Raw genomic sequence first — 17,333 nt, 5'->3', positions numbered from 1 at the left:
TCATAGACACTGAACCAGGTAGAGACTGACCAGGTAGAGCCAGAATGCTGCCATAGAGACTGAACCAGGTAGAGCCAGAATGCTGCCATAGAGACTGAACCAGGTAGAGACTGAATGCTGCCATAGAGACTGAACCAGGTAGAGACATAATGCTGACATAGAGACTGAACCAGGTAGAGACTGAATGCTGCCATAGAGACTGAACCAGGTAGAGACTGAATGCTGTCATAGAGACAGAACCAGGTAGAGACATAATGCTGACATAGAGACTGAACCAGGTAAAAACTGAACCAGGTAGAGTCTGAACCAGGTAGAGTCTGAACCAGGTAGAGTCTGAACCAGGTAGAGTCTGAACCAGGTAGAGTCTGAACCAGGTAGAGACTGAATGCTGTCATAGAGACAGAACCAGGTAGAGACATAATGCTGACATAGAGACTGAACCAGGTAGAGTCTGAACCAGGTAGAGTCTGAACCAGGTAGAGTCTGAACCAGGTAGAGTCTGAACCAGGTAGAGACTGAACCAGGTAGAGACTGAACCAGGTAGATCCAGAATGCTGCCATAGAGACTGAACCAGGTAGAGACTGAACCAGGTAGAGACTGAACCAGGTAGAGACAGAATGCTGCCATAGAGACTGAACCAGGTAGAGAAACATAATCTACTAGCATTTATTATCATTGTATATAACCAGTGAATGTTGTTCTCTTCACTCCACAGACAAGAGAACAGTTGCAAGCAGAGCTTATTCTCTACCAAACCAGAATACAGGACCTGGAGTGTGTTCTGTCCCAGCAAGGACAGGTGACTGGATTACACACACACACACACACACACACACACACACACACACACACACACAGAGTTCTTTGTCACTGATTTCCTGTGTGTTTGTAGGATATGAAGTGGATCGAGGAGAAACAAGCTCTGTATCAAAGAAATCAAGAACTTATAGAGAAGGTATAAAAGTCTTATCCATGACATTTACCTGAAGTGATGTGTCACATGTATTTCAGGTGTGATTGGGAACATGTGATTACATTTCCCCGGCGTATTTCTGTCTCTTAACAGATCAAGCACATGGAAACAGAGGAGTCACGTTTAAAAAATGAATTTCAGGACGCCAGAGACCAAAATGAACTCCTGGAGTTCCGGATCCTTGAACTTGAAGTAAGAGCAAGGCCATTTGACCCCTCACAACTGCTTTCTCGGGCGCCGCCCCCTAGCCCCGTCCCCTTTCTCAGGCGCCGCCCCCTAGCCCCATCCTCTATCTCGGGCGCCGCCCCCTAGCTCCATCCTCTTTCTCGGGGGCCACCCCCTAGCTTCATCCTCTCCAATCTCTATCAGGTTTCACTGGACCTTGTAAACGATTGGACAGAAAAATGTTTAATCTTAATGATATTCACGTTTTTGGAAATGTATTGTCAGTTTTAGCTGTACTCGTACATACTTCAGCTAATGAAAGAGTTGCAGGCTAGTTTTACATGCCCATGGTCTCCAAGATGGGCCATCTAGTAATAATGTCATCTATCACCATCCAGGAGAGGGAGAGGAGATCTCCAGGAATCAACTTCCACGACATCCACTTTTGTGAAGGCATCAGTCCACTGCAGGTGTACTGTGAGGCCGAGGAATCACAGTGAGTCTATAATAATAATAATATCATATATAAATACAGTGGGGCAAAAAAGTATTTAGTCAGCCACCAATTGTGCAAGTTCTCCCACTTACAAAGATGAGAGAGGCCTGTAATTTTCATCATAGGTACACTTCAACTATAACAGACAAAATTAGAAAAAAAATCCAGAAAATCACATTGTAGGATTTTTAAATGAATTTATTTGCAAATTATGTTGGGAAATAAGTATTTGGTCACCTACAAAACAATACTTAGTTATATACCCTTTGTTGGCAATGACAGAGGTCAAATGTTTTCTGGAAGTCTTCACAAGGTTTTCACACACTGTTGCTGGTATTTTGGCCCATTCCTCTATGCAGATCTCCTCTAAAAGCAGTGATGTTTTGGGGCTGTTGTTGGGCAACACGGACTTTCAACTCCCTCCAAAGATTTTCTATGGGGTTGAGATCTGGAGACTGGCTAAGCCACTCCAGGACCTTGAAATGCTTCTTACCAAGCCCCTCCTTCGTTGCCCGGGCGGTGTGTTTGGGATCATTGTCATGCTGAAAGACCCAGCCACGTTTCATCTTCAATGCCCTTGATGATGGTAGGCTTTGTTACTTTGGTCCCAGCTCTCTGCAGGTCATTCACTAGGTCCCCCGTGTGGTTCTTGGATTTTTGCTCACCGTTCTTGTGATCATTTTGACCCCACGGGTGAGATAGTGCGTGGAGCCCCAGATCGAGGGAGATTATCAGTGGTCTTGTATGTCTTCCATTTCCTAATAATTCCTCCCACAGTTGATTTCTTCAAACCAAGCTGCTTACCTATTGCAGATTCAGTCTTCCCAGCCTGGTACGGGTCAACAATTTTGTTTCTGGTGTCCTTTGACAGCTCTTTGGTCTTGGCCATAGTGGCGTTTGGAGTGTGACTGTTTGAGGTTGTGGACCGGTGTCTTTTATACTGATAACAAGTTCAAACAGGTGCCATTAATACAGGTAACGAGTGGAGGACAGAGGAGCCTCTTAAAGAAGAAGTTACAGGTCTGTGAGAGCAAGAAATCTTGCTTGTTTGTAGGTGACCAAATACTTATTTTCCACCATAATTTGCAAATAAATTCATTAAAAATCCTACAATGTAATTTTCTGCATTTTATTTTCTCATTTTGTCTGTCATATTTGAAGTGTACCTATGATGAAAATTACAGGCCTCTCATCTTTTTAAGTGGGAGAACTTGCACAATTGGTGGCTGACTAAATACTATTTTGCCCCACTGTATATTATACTTCTGTGAAGGCATCAGTCCACTGCAGGTGGACTGTGAGGCCGAGGGAGTCACATTGAGTCTTTATCTATAATAATAATACAATACAAAAGGTGCTAGGGGGTAGAGGCTAGGAGCCAGGGACTAGGAGAGTGTCTAGGGGCCTCAAATTCAAATCTTGACCTCAAAGCCAGTTCCACTGCATTTCTTCATTGTTCCCTTCTAATCAGGGACTGATTTAGACCTGGGACACCAGGTGGGTGATATTAATGATCAGGGCCTGATTTAGACCTGGGACACCAGGTGGGGTGATATTAATGATCAGGGCCTGATTTAGACCTGGGACACCAGGAGGGTGATATCAATGATCAGGGCCTGATTTAGACCTGGGACACCAGGTGGGGTGATATTAATGATCAGGGCCTGATTTAGACCTGGGACACCAGGTGGGTGTCTGACTGTGATATTAATGATCAGGTAGAACAGACAACCAGTAGTTGTCCTCGTAGGGTCAGAGTTGAATACCCTTGGTCTAGGGGGAGTGTTAAGGAGTTGATTTGAAGTTTAACCTGATGTTCTTGTCTCTTCTCCCTGGCAGGACATCATCATCACAGAGCTAATGAAAAAGCTAGATATACTGGGGGATAATGCCGTAAGTGTATGTTCATTTCCTATCTACATGTATGTTCATGTATGTCTGCCTGCAGTAGGATCCACTCCAACCTCACTGGACTCATTGCTCTGTCTATCTGGCTCCTCTGTGTTGATGGATCTGCTGTCTGCTTGATACTGAGTGTCTGACTGTTGATGGATCTGCTGTCGGCTTGATACTGAGTGTCTCAGTGTTGATGGATCTGGTGTCTGCTTGATGCTGACTGTTGATGGATCTGCTGTCTGCTTGATGCTGACTGTTGATGGATCTGCTGTCTGCTTGATACTGAGTGTCTCACTGTTGATGGATCTGCTGTCTGCTTGATACTGAGTGTCTCAGTGTTGATGGATCTGCTGTCTGCTTGATGCTGACTGTTGATGGATCTGCTGTCTGCTTGATACTGAGTGTCTGACTGTTGATGGATCTGCTGTCTGCTTGATACTGAGTGTCTGAGTGTTGTGTTCTCCTTATGTGCCATGTACCACCCAGAACCTATCCAACGAGGAGCAGGTGGTGGCCATTCACGCCAGGACCGTCTTAACGCTAGCAGAGAGGGTAGTTATATTCTCAGCAACTTACATTTCAAAAGGCTGTTTTTTAATCTTTGTTTGTTTGAATGCCTGCCTTGTCTTTGAATCCCTGTCGTATAGTAGGCTTTGCATCATTTGAGTTAATGAGATAAAGTAATGTTTTATTCCCAGCTGAATTATCCCAGTTTATTATCTTCTCATTTCAGTGGCTTGAGAATATAGAGGTCACCAAAACAGCTTTAGCACAGAAAAGGATGGACATTGAAAGTGAGAAGGTAAATGGCTGATCTATATTTTATTTTTTAACCCTTCTCATTTAGCATGTTGCTCAAGTTGTTTAATATGTTGCTGATGCATGGAAGTACGTGTTATATGCTTAAAGTGCATTGGCAACTGGCAATATATTGTAGCCCGACCTACAGTATTTAACAGACATCTTATATGAATGAATGAATTAACAAATTAATGAATGAAGGAAATAATGAATTATCAAATGAATAAATGAATAAAAAAATTAATGAATTAAAGAAATTAATGAATAAACAAACAAACAAATGAATGAATAAATAAATGAATGAATTAATTAATTAACAAACAAAGAAATGAATGAATGAATGAATGAATGAATGATTTTGTATGAATCTTCAGTTGGAGTTGGCTGGATGATCAGGTTGTGTTGTGTGTTATTTGCAGCATGTGTTCAGTAAACAGAAAGGCTATCTGGATGAGGAGTTGGACTACAGGAAACAGTCCATGGCTCAGGCTCACAAGGTGAGACATTTCAAATGGACCCAAATGTTCCAGGAAAAAAACTTGCCTTTGTAAAACTAACAGTCGCGCTCTGGATAAGAGCATCCGTGCTTCTACATCTGCATTGCTTGCTGTTTGGGGTTTTATGCTGGGTTTCTGTACAGCACTTTGTGACATCAGCTGATGTAAGAAGGGCTTTATAAATACATTTGATTGATATCTGCTAAATGACTAAAGTCAAAATATACAATGAGTGCACAAAACATTAAGAACACCTTCCTAATATTGAGTTGCCACCCCCCCCCCTTTTTGTCCTCATGACAGACTCAGTTCATCGGGGCAAGGTGTCAGAAGCCTTCCACAGGGATGCTGGCCCAATGCTTCCCATAGTTGTCAAGTTGGCTAGATGTCCTTTGGGTCAGTGGACCATTCTTGATACACATGAAAAACCCAGCAGCATTGTAGTTCTTGACTCAAACCGGTGCGCCTGGCACCTACTACCATACCCCGTTCAGAGGCACTTAAATATTTTGTCTTGCTTAAATCAATGGAGACATGGATTGTGTATGGCACACATACATAATCCATGTCTCAATTGTCTCAAGGCTTAAATCCTTGTTTAACCTGTCTCCTCCCCTTCATCTACACTGATTTCATGTGGATTTAACAAGTGACATCAATAAGGGATCATAGCTTTCACCTGGATTCACCTGGTCAGTCTCTGTCATGAAAAGAGCAGGTGTTCTTAATGTTTAATATACTCAGTGTATATGTTTTTATAGAAGACATTGAGCCAGTGGATCACATTGTCCACCCACTGACTAGCTGCAGCTGTGCCCTCTTGTGGTCGTTAGGTGTAACACCAACGACCTTGCCACCCTCCTTCTTTCTCTCCCCTCTCTCCCCTCCCTCCCTCCAGAGGATCTTGGAGCTAGAGGCAATGCTGTTTGATACCCTGCAACAGGATGCGGGGGCCAAGATGTCAGAGATGCTGTCGGACGACGAGAGGGAGACACTGCGTCGGGCGGTTGAGCAGTGGAAGAGAGGAGTCATGATGGAGCTCAGAGAGAGGGACTCACAGATCCTCAGGGAGAGAATGGACATGCTACAGCACTCACAGCAGGTGAGAGGATGAAGCTGGGAGAGGATGGAGCTGGTACTGGTAGAGGATGGAGCTGGTACTGGTAGAGGATGGAGCTGGTACTGGTAGAGGATGGAGCTGGTACTGGTAGACGATGGAGCTGGTACTGGTAGAGGATGGAGCTGGTACTGGTAGAGGATGGAGCTGGTACTGGTAGATGATGGAGCTGGTACTGGTAGAGGATGGAGCTGGTACTGGTAGAGGATGGAGCTGGTATTGGTAGACGATGGAGCTGGTACTGGTAGACGATGGAGCTGGTAGAGGATGGAGCTGGTACTGGTAGAGGATGGAGCTGGTACTGGTAGAGGATGGAGCTGGTACTGGTAGAGGATGGAGCTAGTAGAGGATGGAGCTGGTAGAGGATGGAGCTGCTGTTAGAGGATGGAGCTGGTACTGGTCGAGGATGGAGCTGGTAGAGGATGGAGCTGGTAGAGGATGGAGCTGGTACTGGTAGAGGATGGAGCTGGTAGAGGATGGAGCTGGTAGAGGATGGAGCTGGTAGAGGATGGAGCTGGTAGAGGATGGAGCTGGTACAACACACTGCAGGTGAGAGAAGAGACAGCAATCACTGTAGAGGATTGAGCTGGTACTGGTAGACGATGGAGCTGGTACTGGTAGAGGATGGAGCTGGTATTGGTAGACGATGGAGCTGGCACTGGTAGACGATGGAGCTGGTAGAGGATGGAGCTGGTACTGGTAGAGGATGGAGCTGGTACTGGTAGAGGATGGAGCTGGTACTGGTAGAGGATGGAGCTGGTAGAGGATGGAGCTGGTAGAGGATGGAGCTGGTACTGTTAGAGGATGGAGCTGGTACTGGTCGAGGATGGAGCTGGTAGAGGATGGAGCTGGTACTGGTAGAGGATGGAGCTGGTAGAGGATGGAGCTGGTAGAGGATGGAGCTGGTAGAGGATGGAGCTGGTAGAGGATGGAGCTGGTACAACACACTGCAGGTGAGAGAAGAGACAGCAATCACTGTAGAGGATTGAGCTGGTACTGGTAGACGATGGAGCTGGTACTGGTAGAGGATGGAGCTGGTACTGGTAGAGGATGGAGCTGGTGCCTGGTAGATGATGGAGCTGGTACTGGTAGAGGATGGAGCTGGTACTGGTAGAGGATAGAGCTGGTACTGGTAGAGGATGGAGCTGGTACTGGTAGAGGATGGAGCTGGTACTGGTAGAGGATGAAGCTGGTACTGGTAGACGATGGAGCTGGTACTGGTAGAGGATGGAGCCGGTACTGGTAGACGAAGGAGCTGGTACTGGTAGACAATGGAGCTGGTAGAGGATGGAGCTGGTACTGGTAGAGGATGGAGCTGGTACTGGTAGAGGATGGAGCTGGTAGAGGATGGAGCTGGTACTGGTAGAGGATGAAGCTGGTAGAGGATGGAGCTGGCAGAGGATGGAGCTGGTAGAGGATGGAGCTGGTACTGGTAGAGGATGGAGCTGGTAGAGGATGGAGCTGGTAGAGGATGGAGCTGGTACAACACACAGCAGGTGAGAGAAGAGACAGCTATCACTGTATTTACAGCCAGTAAAACAATGGACCATTACTGCTGAGTCAATTTAATACCAGGCAGAACAGGGACAATATTGTTACTGTGCCTATCTACAGTATAACACATACTGCAGGTAATGATACTATGTCTATCTACAGTATAACACCTACCGGTCTAAAGGAGGTGAGAGAAAGGACCATTACTTGTGGGTCTTATTCCCCAGGAGATTCTTCTTCCTTAGCTACCCTACAGTCCATTCCCCAGGGAGATGCTCCTTCCTCAGCAACCCTACAGTCCATTCCCCAGGGAGATTCTCCTTCCTCAGCTACCCTACAGTCCATTCCCCAGGGAGATTCTCCTTCCTCTCAGCTACCTACAGTCCATTCCCCAGGGAGATTCTCCTTCCTCAGCAACCCTACAGTCCATTCCCCAGGGAGATCCTTCTCCCTCAGCTACCCTACATTCCATTCCCCAGGGAGATTCTCCTTCTCCCTCAGCTACCCTACAGTCCATTCCCCAGGGAGATTCTCCTTCCTCAGCTGCCCTACAGTACATTCCCCAGGGAGATTCTCCTTCCTCAGCTACCCTACAGTCCATTCCCCAGGGAGATTCTCCTTCCTCTCAGCTACCCTACAGTCCATTCCCCAGGGAGATTCTCCTTCATCAGCTGCCCTACATTACATTCCCCAGGGAGATTCTCCTTCCTCTCAGCTACCCTACAGTCCATTCCCCAGGGAGATTCTCCTTCCTCTCAGCTAACCCTACAGTCCATTCCCCAGGGAGATTCTCCTTCCTCTCAGCTACCCTACAGTACATTCCCCAGGGAGATTCTCCTTCCTCTCAGCTACCCTACAGTCCATTCCCCAGGGAGATTCTCCTTCCTCTCAGCTACCCTACAGTCCATTCCCCAGGGAGATTCTCCTTCCTCTCAGCTACCCTACAGTCCATTCCCCAGGGAGATTCTCCTTCCTCTCAGCTACCCTACAGTCCATTCCCCAGGGAGATTCTCCTTCCTCTCAGCTACCCTACAGTCCATTCCCCAGGGAGATTCTCCTTCCTCTCAGCTACCCTACAGTACATTCCCCAGGGAGATTCTCCTTCCTCTCAGCTACCCTACAGTACATTCCCCAGGGAGATTCTCCTTCCTCTCAGCTACCCTACAGTACATTCCCCAGGGTTATTCTCCTTCCTCTCAGCTACCCTACAGTCCATTCCCCAGGGAGATTCTCCTTCCTCAGCTACCCTACAGTACATTCCCCAGGGAGATTCTCCTTCCTCAGCTACCCTACAGTCCATTCCCCAGGGAGATTCTCCTTCCTCAGCTACCCTACAGTCCATTCCCCAGGGAGATTCTCCTTCCTCTCAGCTACCCTACAGTCCATTCCCCAGGAGATTCTCCTTCCTCAGCTACCCTACAGTCCATTCCCCAGGGAGATTCTCCTTCCTCAGCTACCCTACAGTCCATTCCCCAGGGAGATTATCCTTCCTCAGCTACCCTACAGTCCATTCCCCAGGGAGATTCTCCTTCCTCTCAGCTACCCTACAGTCCATTCCCCAGGGAGATTCTCCTTCCTCTCAGCTACCCTACAGTCCATTCCCCAGGAGATTCTCCTTCCTCTCAGCTACCCTACAGTCCATTCACCAGGGAGATTCTCCTTCCTCTCAGCTACCCTACAGTACATTCCCCAGGGAGATTCTCCTTCCTCTCAGCTACCCATACAGTACATTCCCCAGGGAGATTCTCCTTCCTCTCAGCTACCCTACAGTACATTCCCCAGGGTTATTCTCCTTCCTCTCAGCTACCCTACAGTCCATTCCCCAGGAGATTCTCCTTCCTCAGCTACCCTACAGTACATTCCCCAGGGAGATTATCCTTCCTCAGCTACCCTACAGTCCATTCCCCAGGGAGATTCTCCTTCCTCTCAGCTACCCTACAGTCCATTCCCCAGGGAGATTCTCCTTCCTCTCAGCTACCCTACAGTCCATTCCCCAGGGAGATTCTCCTTCCTCAGCTACCCTACAGTCCATTCCCCAGGGAGATTCTCCTTCCTCAGCTACCCTACAGTCCATTCCCCAGGGAGATTCTCCTTCCTCTCAGCTACCCTACAGTCCATTCCCCAGGGAGATTCTCCTTCCTCAGCTACCCTACAGTCCATTCCCCAGGGAGATTCTCCTTCCTCAGCTACCCTACAGTCCATTCCCCAGGGTGATTATCCTTCCTCAGCTACCCTACAGTCCATTCCCCAGGGAGATTCTCCTTCCTCTCAGCTACCCTACAGTCCATTCCCCAGGGAGATTATCCTTCCTCAGCTACCCTACAGTCCATTCCCCAGGGAGATTATCCTTCCTCAGCTACCCTACAGTCCATTCCCCAGGGAGATTATCCTTCCTCAGCTACCCTACAGTCCATTCCCCAGGGAGATTATCCTTCCTCAGCTACCCTACAGTCCATTCCCCAGGGAGATTATCCTTCCTCAGCTACCCTACAGTCCATTCCCCAGGGAGATTCTCCTTCCTCTCAGCTACCCTACAGTCCATTCCCCAGGGAGATTATCCTTCCTCTCAGCTACCCTACAGTCCATTCCCCAGGGAGATTATCCTTCCTCAGCTACCCTACAGTCCATTCCCCAGGGAGATTATCCTTCCTCAGCTACCCTACAGTCCATTCCCCAGGGAGATTATCCTTCCTCAGCTACCCTACAGTCCATTCCCCAGGGAGATTATCCTTCCTCAGCCACAGTATTGCAATGTTAAACATTTCTCTAATCTGATTTGACTTGTTCTCCACCTTATTGTTCCTCCTGTTTTTTATGTCCAGAGAATCAAAGAGCTGGAGGAATGGATAGCAGCTCAGAAAAGACAGATAAAGGAACTAGAAGAAAAGGTACATCCGGGTCAAATGGTCCCTTTTGAAGCCAGTGACACTGTGTTGTATTGTTCAAATTATTTAGATGGAATCTGACTTGGAGTATAAATGCTACAAATGGCTGTTTTTTTCTCTGTCTGGCAAAAAAAATGACTCCTTTCTCTCCATTCTCTTCTTTTCAATTCGTTCAGTTTTTATTTTTATTTTTGTTTTTTTCTTTAGCCTTCATTCTTTGGTCATAGTTCTCCAGGGAAGCCAGAGCAAGTATGTATTTAAAAAAAACTCTAAATGTCTGTTTTATTTAGCTATTCTAATAGTAAATTAGGCTAGATACTGTGCATGATATCATATTTTCCTTTCAGTTCACAGGTTTCCAGATTGCCTTGTACATTATGTTCAAGAGGACAGGATTTGGAATCCAAGATGGCTCCCAGTGTCCTGAAAGTCTTTTCGGAGACTTCTTCACACGAGAAACCAGTCAACTATGCTGCAACACTGACTTTAGATAGAATTCTATCACCATGTTTTTTTTTGTGTGGTTTTTTTTAAAGGACAAAAAAAAACTTTTTTTATTTTTTATTTTTTACTTCAGTAACCTTTTTAAACCTGACTGCTGTCCCTCGTTAGTGATGATGATGATGATGATGATGATGACGTCTCGATGGAACACTCTATGGAAGAGTTCCTCTCTATGGATGAAGACTTCAGTGGAATTGAAGAACTCTTAATAAATGGCAGTGTTTCGTGTCTTCTTTTCCCTGCTGAGCAGGTGGTGCTCTGGTCGCTTCCTTTGGAAGCATGAAGAAGAACAAGAGTTTGATTGATTGAAAAACAAACTGTAGTGAAGTCAGGCGGTACTCCTGCTCGGGGCTTGATCCTGGATCTTTTCTGTTCAACCCAACACTTTAGCCAAGAGATCCAAAACCTCTTGACGAGGTCACTAGGTGTTGGGTTATGTTAAACGACAGTGAAGTGAGACATTTTTACCTTAGCTCTTAACATTCACACACACTCCACTGAAGCTGAGCGTTTCCTAAAATGGACACCATACCACTGTTTACACTATCTGACCATGCTGTTATTACACTCACAGGGAGCTAGTCACAGAAAGAGAGCCCATCCCCGAACTTTAAAATGGTGAAAGCCTTCAGTGATGCTGCCCATGCTAAAACTGGCTTTGTGGCCAGTGTGCCCTCTATCTATCTCTATGGCCTCAGCCCTTCCCCTGTCTAGTCCAGACATGCTGTGGGACTCATTAACTCCTCAAATCTCAGTGTTTGAAATGAAACCAGAAGCCAAACGGTGGTATTATAAGACATCATGTATTTTTCTATGTATGAAAAAAGGCAAAGATTTTAAAATACATTTCTCAAAAGAGGAATAAATAAAATGCTAAATTAGATATTATTTTTTTGTTGATGAAGAATGAAGGAGCTTTCAATGATTTTAGAATTTTCCATTTGATCAGATTTATGTAAATCTGATCTTCCCCCTTGGTGCTTGGGAGAGAGTGGGTTTGTTTCAGATGGGGACCTTGATTAGTTCTGTTATGTCCTGATGGAGAGGGTGGGTTAGTTCTGTTATGTCCTGATGGAGAGGGTGGGTTAGTTCTGTTATGTCCTGATGGAGAGGGTGGGTTAGTTCTGTTATGTCCTGATGGAGAGGGTGTGTTTGTTTTAGATGGGGAGCTTTGGTTAGTTAGTTCTGTTATTCCTGATGGAGAGGGTGGGTTAGTTCTGTTATGTCCTGATGGAGAGGGTGTGTTTGTTTTAGATGGGGAGCTTTGTTAGTTCTGTTATGTCCTGATGGAGAGGGTGGGTTAGTTCTGTTATGTCCTGATGGAGAGGGTGTGTTTGTTTTAGATGGGGAGCTTTGTTAGTTCTGTTATGTCCTGATGGAGAGGGTGGGTTAGTTTGTTTTCCTGATGGGGGGTGCTTTGATTAGTTCTGTTATGTCCTGATGGAGAGGGTGGGTTAGTTCTGTTATGTCCTGATGGAGAGGGTGTGTTTGTTTTAGATGGGGGACTTTGTTAGTTCTGTTAGCTTGGAGAGGGTTTAGTTCTGTTATGTCCTGATGGAGAGGGTGGGTTAGTTCTGTTATGTCCTGATGGAGAGGGTGTGTTTGTTTTAGATGGGGAGCTTGGTTAGTTCTGTTATGTCCTGATGGAGAGGGTGGGTTGTTTTAGATTCTGTTATGTCCTGATGGAGAGGGTGTGTTTGTTTTAGATGGGGCTTGGTTAGTTCTGCTTGGAGAGGGTTGTTTGTTTTAGTTCTGTTATGTCCTGATGGAGAGGGTGGGTTAGTTCTGTTATGTCCTGATGGAGAGGGTGGGTTAGTTCTGTTATGTCCTGATGGAGAGGGTGTGTTTGTTTTAGATGGGGGAGCTTGGTTAGTTCTGTTATGTCCTGATGGAGACAAATACCTCCCATTGAATCTTCATGACTCCACGTTAATGCAGATTGTGAATGAAAGATGTATTTTATGCATTATGTTGCCATTAAATGGGATCATCGTTTTTATGGACTACTGCACCTTCATAACCAAGCACACACACACACACACGCACACACACACACACACACCCACAGGAACACAAAGCACGCACACACACACACACACACACACACACACCCACAGGAACACAAAGCACGCATGCACACACACACACACACAGAGGAACACAACGCACGCACCCACACACACACTCACACACAGAAGACTTGAAATGATTAACACAGGACGTCACCAGCCATATCTGAATACTAGGATAGATGACATCACTTCTGAAACCAAATAAGGAAAAGTCTCCACCCCATACAGAGGCACAGGTAAGAATCATATTATATGAATGCTTTATGACACATCTAGAAATGTATTATAATTATCAACCAATGTTGAATATTGTTTTATCTTTTGATATTTATATATCTTTTTTATATATATATATATATAGGATATATATATATATATATATATATATATATATATATATATATATATATATATATATATGCAAGTGTTATTGGTTGGTTGATTAAAGTTGAATGTGTAAAGTGAATTGAGGCTCAGTTGTCTGTGCAGAATTCCAACAGCAGAGGGCGCTACACTACAGAAAATGTTTGCCATAGACGTGGCTGTTTCAATGCGTTTGTATGTGTTCCCAAATCAAAATCAAATCAAATCAAATTTTATTTGTCACATACACACAGCAGATGTTAATGCAGGTACACAAAGCGAAATGCACTTCTAGTTCACACAATGCAGTAATAACACAGCAAGTAATCTAACTAACAATTCCAAAAAAAAACTACTGTCTTATACACAGTGTAAGGGGATAAACACAATATGTACATAAGGATATATGAATGAGTGATGGTACAGAGCAGCATAGGCAAGATACAGTAGATGATATCACACACACACACAGTATATACACCCATGGATAAGTATGTAATCCAAGTGGCATAGTTAAAGTGGCTAGTGATACATGTATTACATAAGGATGCAGTCGATGATATAGAGTACAGTATCAACGTATGCATATGAGATGACACAATGTAGGGTAAGTAACATTATATAAGGTAGCATTGTTTAAAGTGGCTAGTGATATATTTACACAATTTCCCATCAATTCCCATGATTAAACTGGCTGGAGTAGAGTCATGTCATTGACAGTGTGTTGGCAGTAGCCACTCATGTTATGGTGGCTGTTTAACAGTCTGATGGCCTTGAGATAGAAGCTGTTTTTCAGTCTCTCGGTCCCAGCTTTGATGCACCTGTACTGACCTCGCCTTCTGGATGACAGCAGGGTGAACAGGCAGTGGCTCGGGTATTGATGTCCTTGATGATCTTTATGGCCATCCTGTAGCATCGGGTGGTGTAGGTGTCCTGGAGGGAATAGTTTGCCCCCGGTGATGCTTTTGAGACCTCACTACCCTCTGGAGAGCCTTATTGAGGGCGGTGCAGTTGCCATACCAGGCGGTGATACAGCCCGCCAGGATGCTCTCGATTAATCTGTAGAAGTTTGTGAGTGCTTTTGGTGACAAGTGAATTTCTTCAGCCTCCTGAGGTTGAAGAGCAGAGGGCGCCTTCACTACAGAAAATGTCTGTGTGAGTGGCTGTTTCAGTTTGTCTGTGATGTGTTCCGAGGAACCCAATAGGAATAGACTATGTGGCCTTTAACGCTCTACTCTGGATCGTTCCAATCTGGTTTGCTAAGGGTGAGCTAAATGTACGCTGAGCCTTCAAATACCTGAAATACTTCATATTTAAGCACAAAAGCGTAAAAAATTCTCCATGCCACTCTTGGATATGATTATTAGAAGGATGTACAGTTCAATCCAAAACCATACACAAAAGGGGATTCATTTTGGATCGTTCTACAGTTGTAAAAAAGCAGAAGCTTCAAGCTGGAATCCTTAATGGTGAAACTGCGATATGACGTCATGGCAATGCGCGTCAGAACAGCAGAAAATGTGCTGATTTTTTATTTTTTTTTACCATGTTGCGCCATGCTCCTCACCTCCGCTTTATCAACAAAACAAAACAATAACGACAGCGGTGGGGCGGACAGTGGTGCTGTTTCTCCTAGTGTAGATTCCATGTTTAAGTGGTGCTGTTTCTCCTAGTGTAGATTCCATATTTAACAGTGGTGCTGTTTCTCCTAGTGTAGATTCCATGTTTAACAGTGGTGCTGTTTCTCCTAGTGTAGATTCCATCTGTAACAGTGGTGCTGTTTCTCCTAGTGTAGATTCCATGTTTAAGTGGTGCTGTTTCTCCTAGTGTAGATTCCTTATTTAACAGTGGTGCTGTTTCTCCTAGTGTAGATTCCATGTTTAACAGTGGTGCAGCCCTAACACAGTATGACCTCTGTGAGAGAATCCACAGCCCTAACACAGTATGACCTCTGTGACAGAATCCACAGCCCTAACACAGTATAACCTCTGTGAGAGAATCCACAGCCCTAACACAGTATGACCTCTGTGAGAGAATCCACAGCCCTAACACAGTATGACCTCTAATAGGAGAGAATCCACAGCCCTGCCACAGTATGACCTCTGTGAGAGAATCCACAGTCCTAACACAGTATGACCTATGTGAGAGAATCCACAGCCCTAACACAGTATAACCTCTAATAGGAGAGAATCCACAGTCCTAACACAGTATGACCTCTGTGAGAGAATCCACAGCCCTAACACAGTATGACCTCTAATAGGAGAGAATCCACCGTAACACAGTATGACCTCTAATAGGAGAGAATCCACAGCCCTAACACAGTATGACCTCTAATAGGAGAGAATCCACAGTCCTAACACAGTATGACCTCTGTGAGAGAATCCACAGCCCTAACACAGTATGACCTATGTGAGAGAATCCACAGCCCTAACACAGTATGACCTCTAATAGGAGAGAATCCACCGTCCTAACACAGTATGACCTCTAATGTGAGAGAATCCACAGTCCTAACACAGTATGACCTCTGTGAGAGAATCCACAGCCCTAACACAGTATGACCTCTGTGAGAGAATCCACAGCCCTAACACAGTATAACCTCTAATAGGAGAGAATCCACAGCCCTGCCACAGTATGACCTCTGTGAGAGAGAATCCACAGCCCTAACACAGTATGACCTCTGTGAGAGAATCCACAGCCCTAACACAGTATAACCTCTAATAGGAGAGAATGGTATGACCTCTGTGAGAGAATCCACAGCCCTAACACAGTATGACCTCTAATAGGAGAGAATCCACCGTCCAACACAGTATGACCTCTAATAGGAGAGAATCCACAGCCCTAACACAGTATGACCTCTAATAGGAGAGAATCCACAGTCCTAACACAGTATGACCTCTGTGAGAGAATCCACAGCCCTAACACAGTATGACCTATGTGAGAGAATCCACAGCCCTAACACAGTATGACCTCTGTGAGAGAATCCACATCCCTAACACAGTATGACCTCTAATAGGAGAGAATCCACCGTCCTAACACAGTATGACATCTAATATGAGAGAATCCACAGCCCTAACACAGTATGACCTCTAATAGGAGAGAATCCACAGCCCTAACACAGTATGACATCTAATATGAGAGAATCCACAGCCCTAACACAGTATAACCTCTAATAGGAGAGAATCCACAGCCCTAACACAGTATGACCTCTAATAGGAGAGAATCCACAGCCCTAACACAGTATGACATCTGTGAGAGAATCCACCGTCCTAACACAGTATGACATCTAATATGAGAGAATCCACAGCCCTAACACAGTATAACCTCTAATTTATGACATCTAATATGAGAGAATCCACAGCCCTAACACAGTATGTCCTCTAATAGGAGAGAATCCACCGTCCTAACACAGTATGTCCTCTAACAGGAGAGAATCCACAGCCCTAACACAGTATAACCTCTAATAGGAGAGAATCCACAGCCCTAACACAGTATAACCTCTAATAGGAGAGAATCCACAGCCCTAACACAGTATAACCTCTAATAGGAGAGAATCCACAGCCCTAACACAGTATGACCTCTAATATGAGAGAATCCACAGCCCTAACACAGTATGACCTCTGTGAGAGAATCCACAGCCCTAACACAGTATGACCTCTGTGAGAGAATCCACAGCCCTAACACAGTATGACATCTAATATGAGAGAATCCACAGCCCTAACACAGTATGACCTCTGTGAGAGAATCCACAGCCCTAACACAGTATGACATCTAATATGAGAGAATCCACAGCCCTAACACAGTATGACATCTAATATGAGAGAATCCACAGCCCTAACACAGTATGACATCTAATATGAGAGAATCCACAGCCCTAACACAGTATGACATCTAATATGAGAGAATCCACAGCCCTAACACAGTATGACATCTAATGTGAGAGAATCCACAGCCCTAACACAGTATGACATCTAATATGAGAGAATCCACAGCCCTAACACAGTATGACCTCTGTGAGAGAATCCACAGTCCTAACACAGTATGACCTCTGTGAGAGAATCCACAGCCCTAA

General features: G+C 45.1%; 1 protein-coding gene across 1 annotated transcript in view; it reads left to right on the top strand.

Moving 5' to 3' along the window:
- LOC112242080 (janus kinase and microtubule-interacting protein 3-like) overlaps positions 1-11,093 on the top strand; it is a 64,902-nt gene extending 53,809 nt beyond the window's left edge. Inside the window, exons 10-22 of the mRNA XM_042314534.1 lie at positions 717-800; positions 894-956; positions 1,068-1,166; positions 1,538-1,635; positions 3,323-3,353; positions 3,475-3,528; positions 4,018-4,083; positions 4,265-4,333; positions 4,752-4,829; positions 5,728-5,931; positions 10,263-10,328; positions 10,533-10,574; positions 10,673-11,093. Of these exons, the coding sequence (XP_042170468.1) occupies positions 717-800; positions 894-956; positions 1,068-1,166; positions 1,538-1,635; positions 3,323-3,353; positions 3,475-3,528; positions 4,018-4,083; positions 4,265-4,333; positions 4,752-4,829; positions 5,728-5,931; positions 10,263-10,328; positions 10,533-10,574; positions 10,673-10,819 (1,101 nt within the window). The 3' untranslated portion in view covers positions 10,820-11,093. The remainder of the gene's footprint in view (positions 1-716; positions 801-893; positions 957-1,067; positions 1,167-1,537; positions 1,636-3,322; positions 3,354-3,474; positions 3,529-4,017; positions 4,084-4,264; positions 4,334-4,751; positions 4,830-5,727; positions 5,932-10,262; positions 10,329-10,532; positions 10,575-10,672) is intronic.
- The last annotated feature ends 6,240 nt before the right edge of the window (positions 11,094-17,333 follow it).

The sequence above is a fragment of the Oncorhynchus tshawytscha genome, unplaced genomic scaffold (assembly GCF_018296145.1).
Source record: "Oncorhynchus tshawytscha isolate Ot180627B unplaced genomic scaffold, Otsh_v2.0 Un_contig_76_pilon_pilon, whole genome shotgun sequence".
Classification (NCBI taxonomy): Eukaryota; Metazoa; Chordata; class Actinopteri; order Salmoniformes; family Salmonidae; genus Oncorhynchus; species Oncorhynchus tshawytscha.
This window is presented reverse-complemented; position numbering and strand designations above follow the sequence as displayed.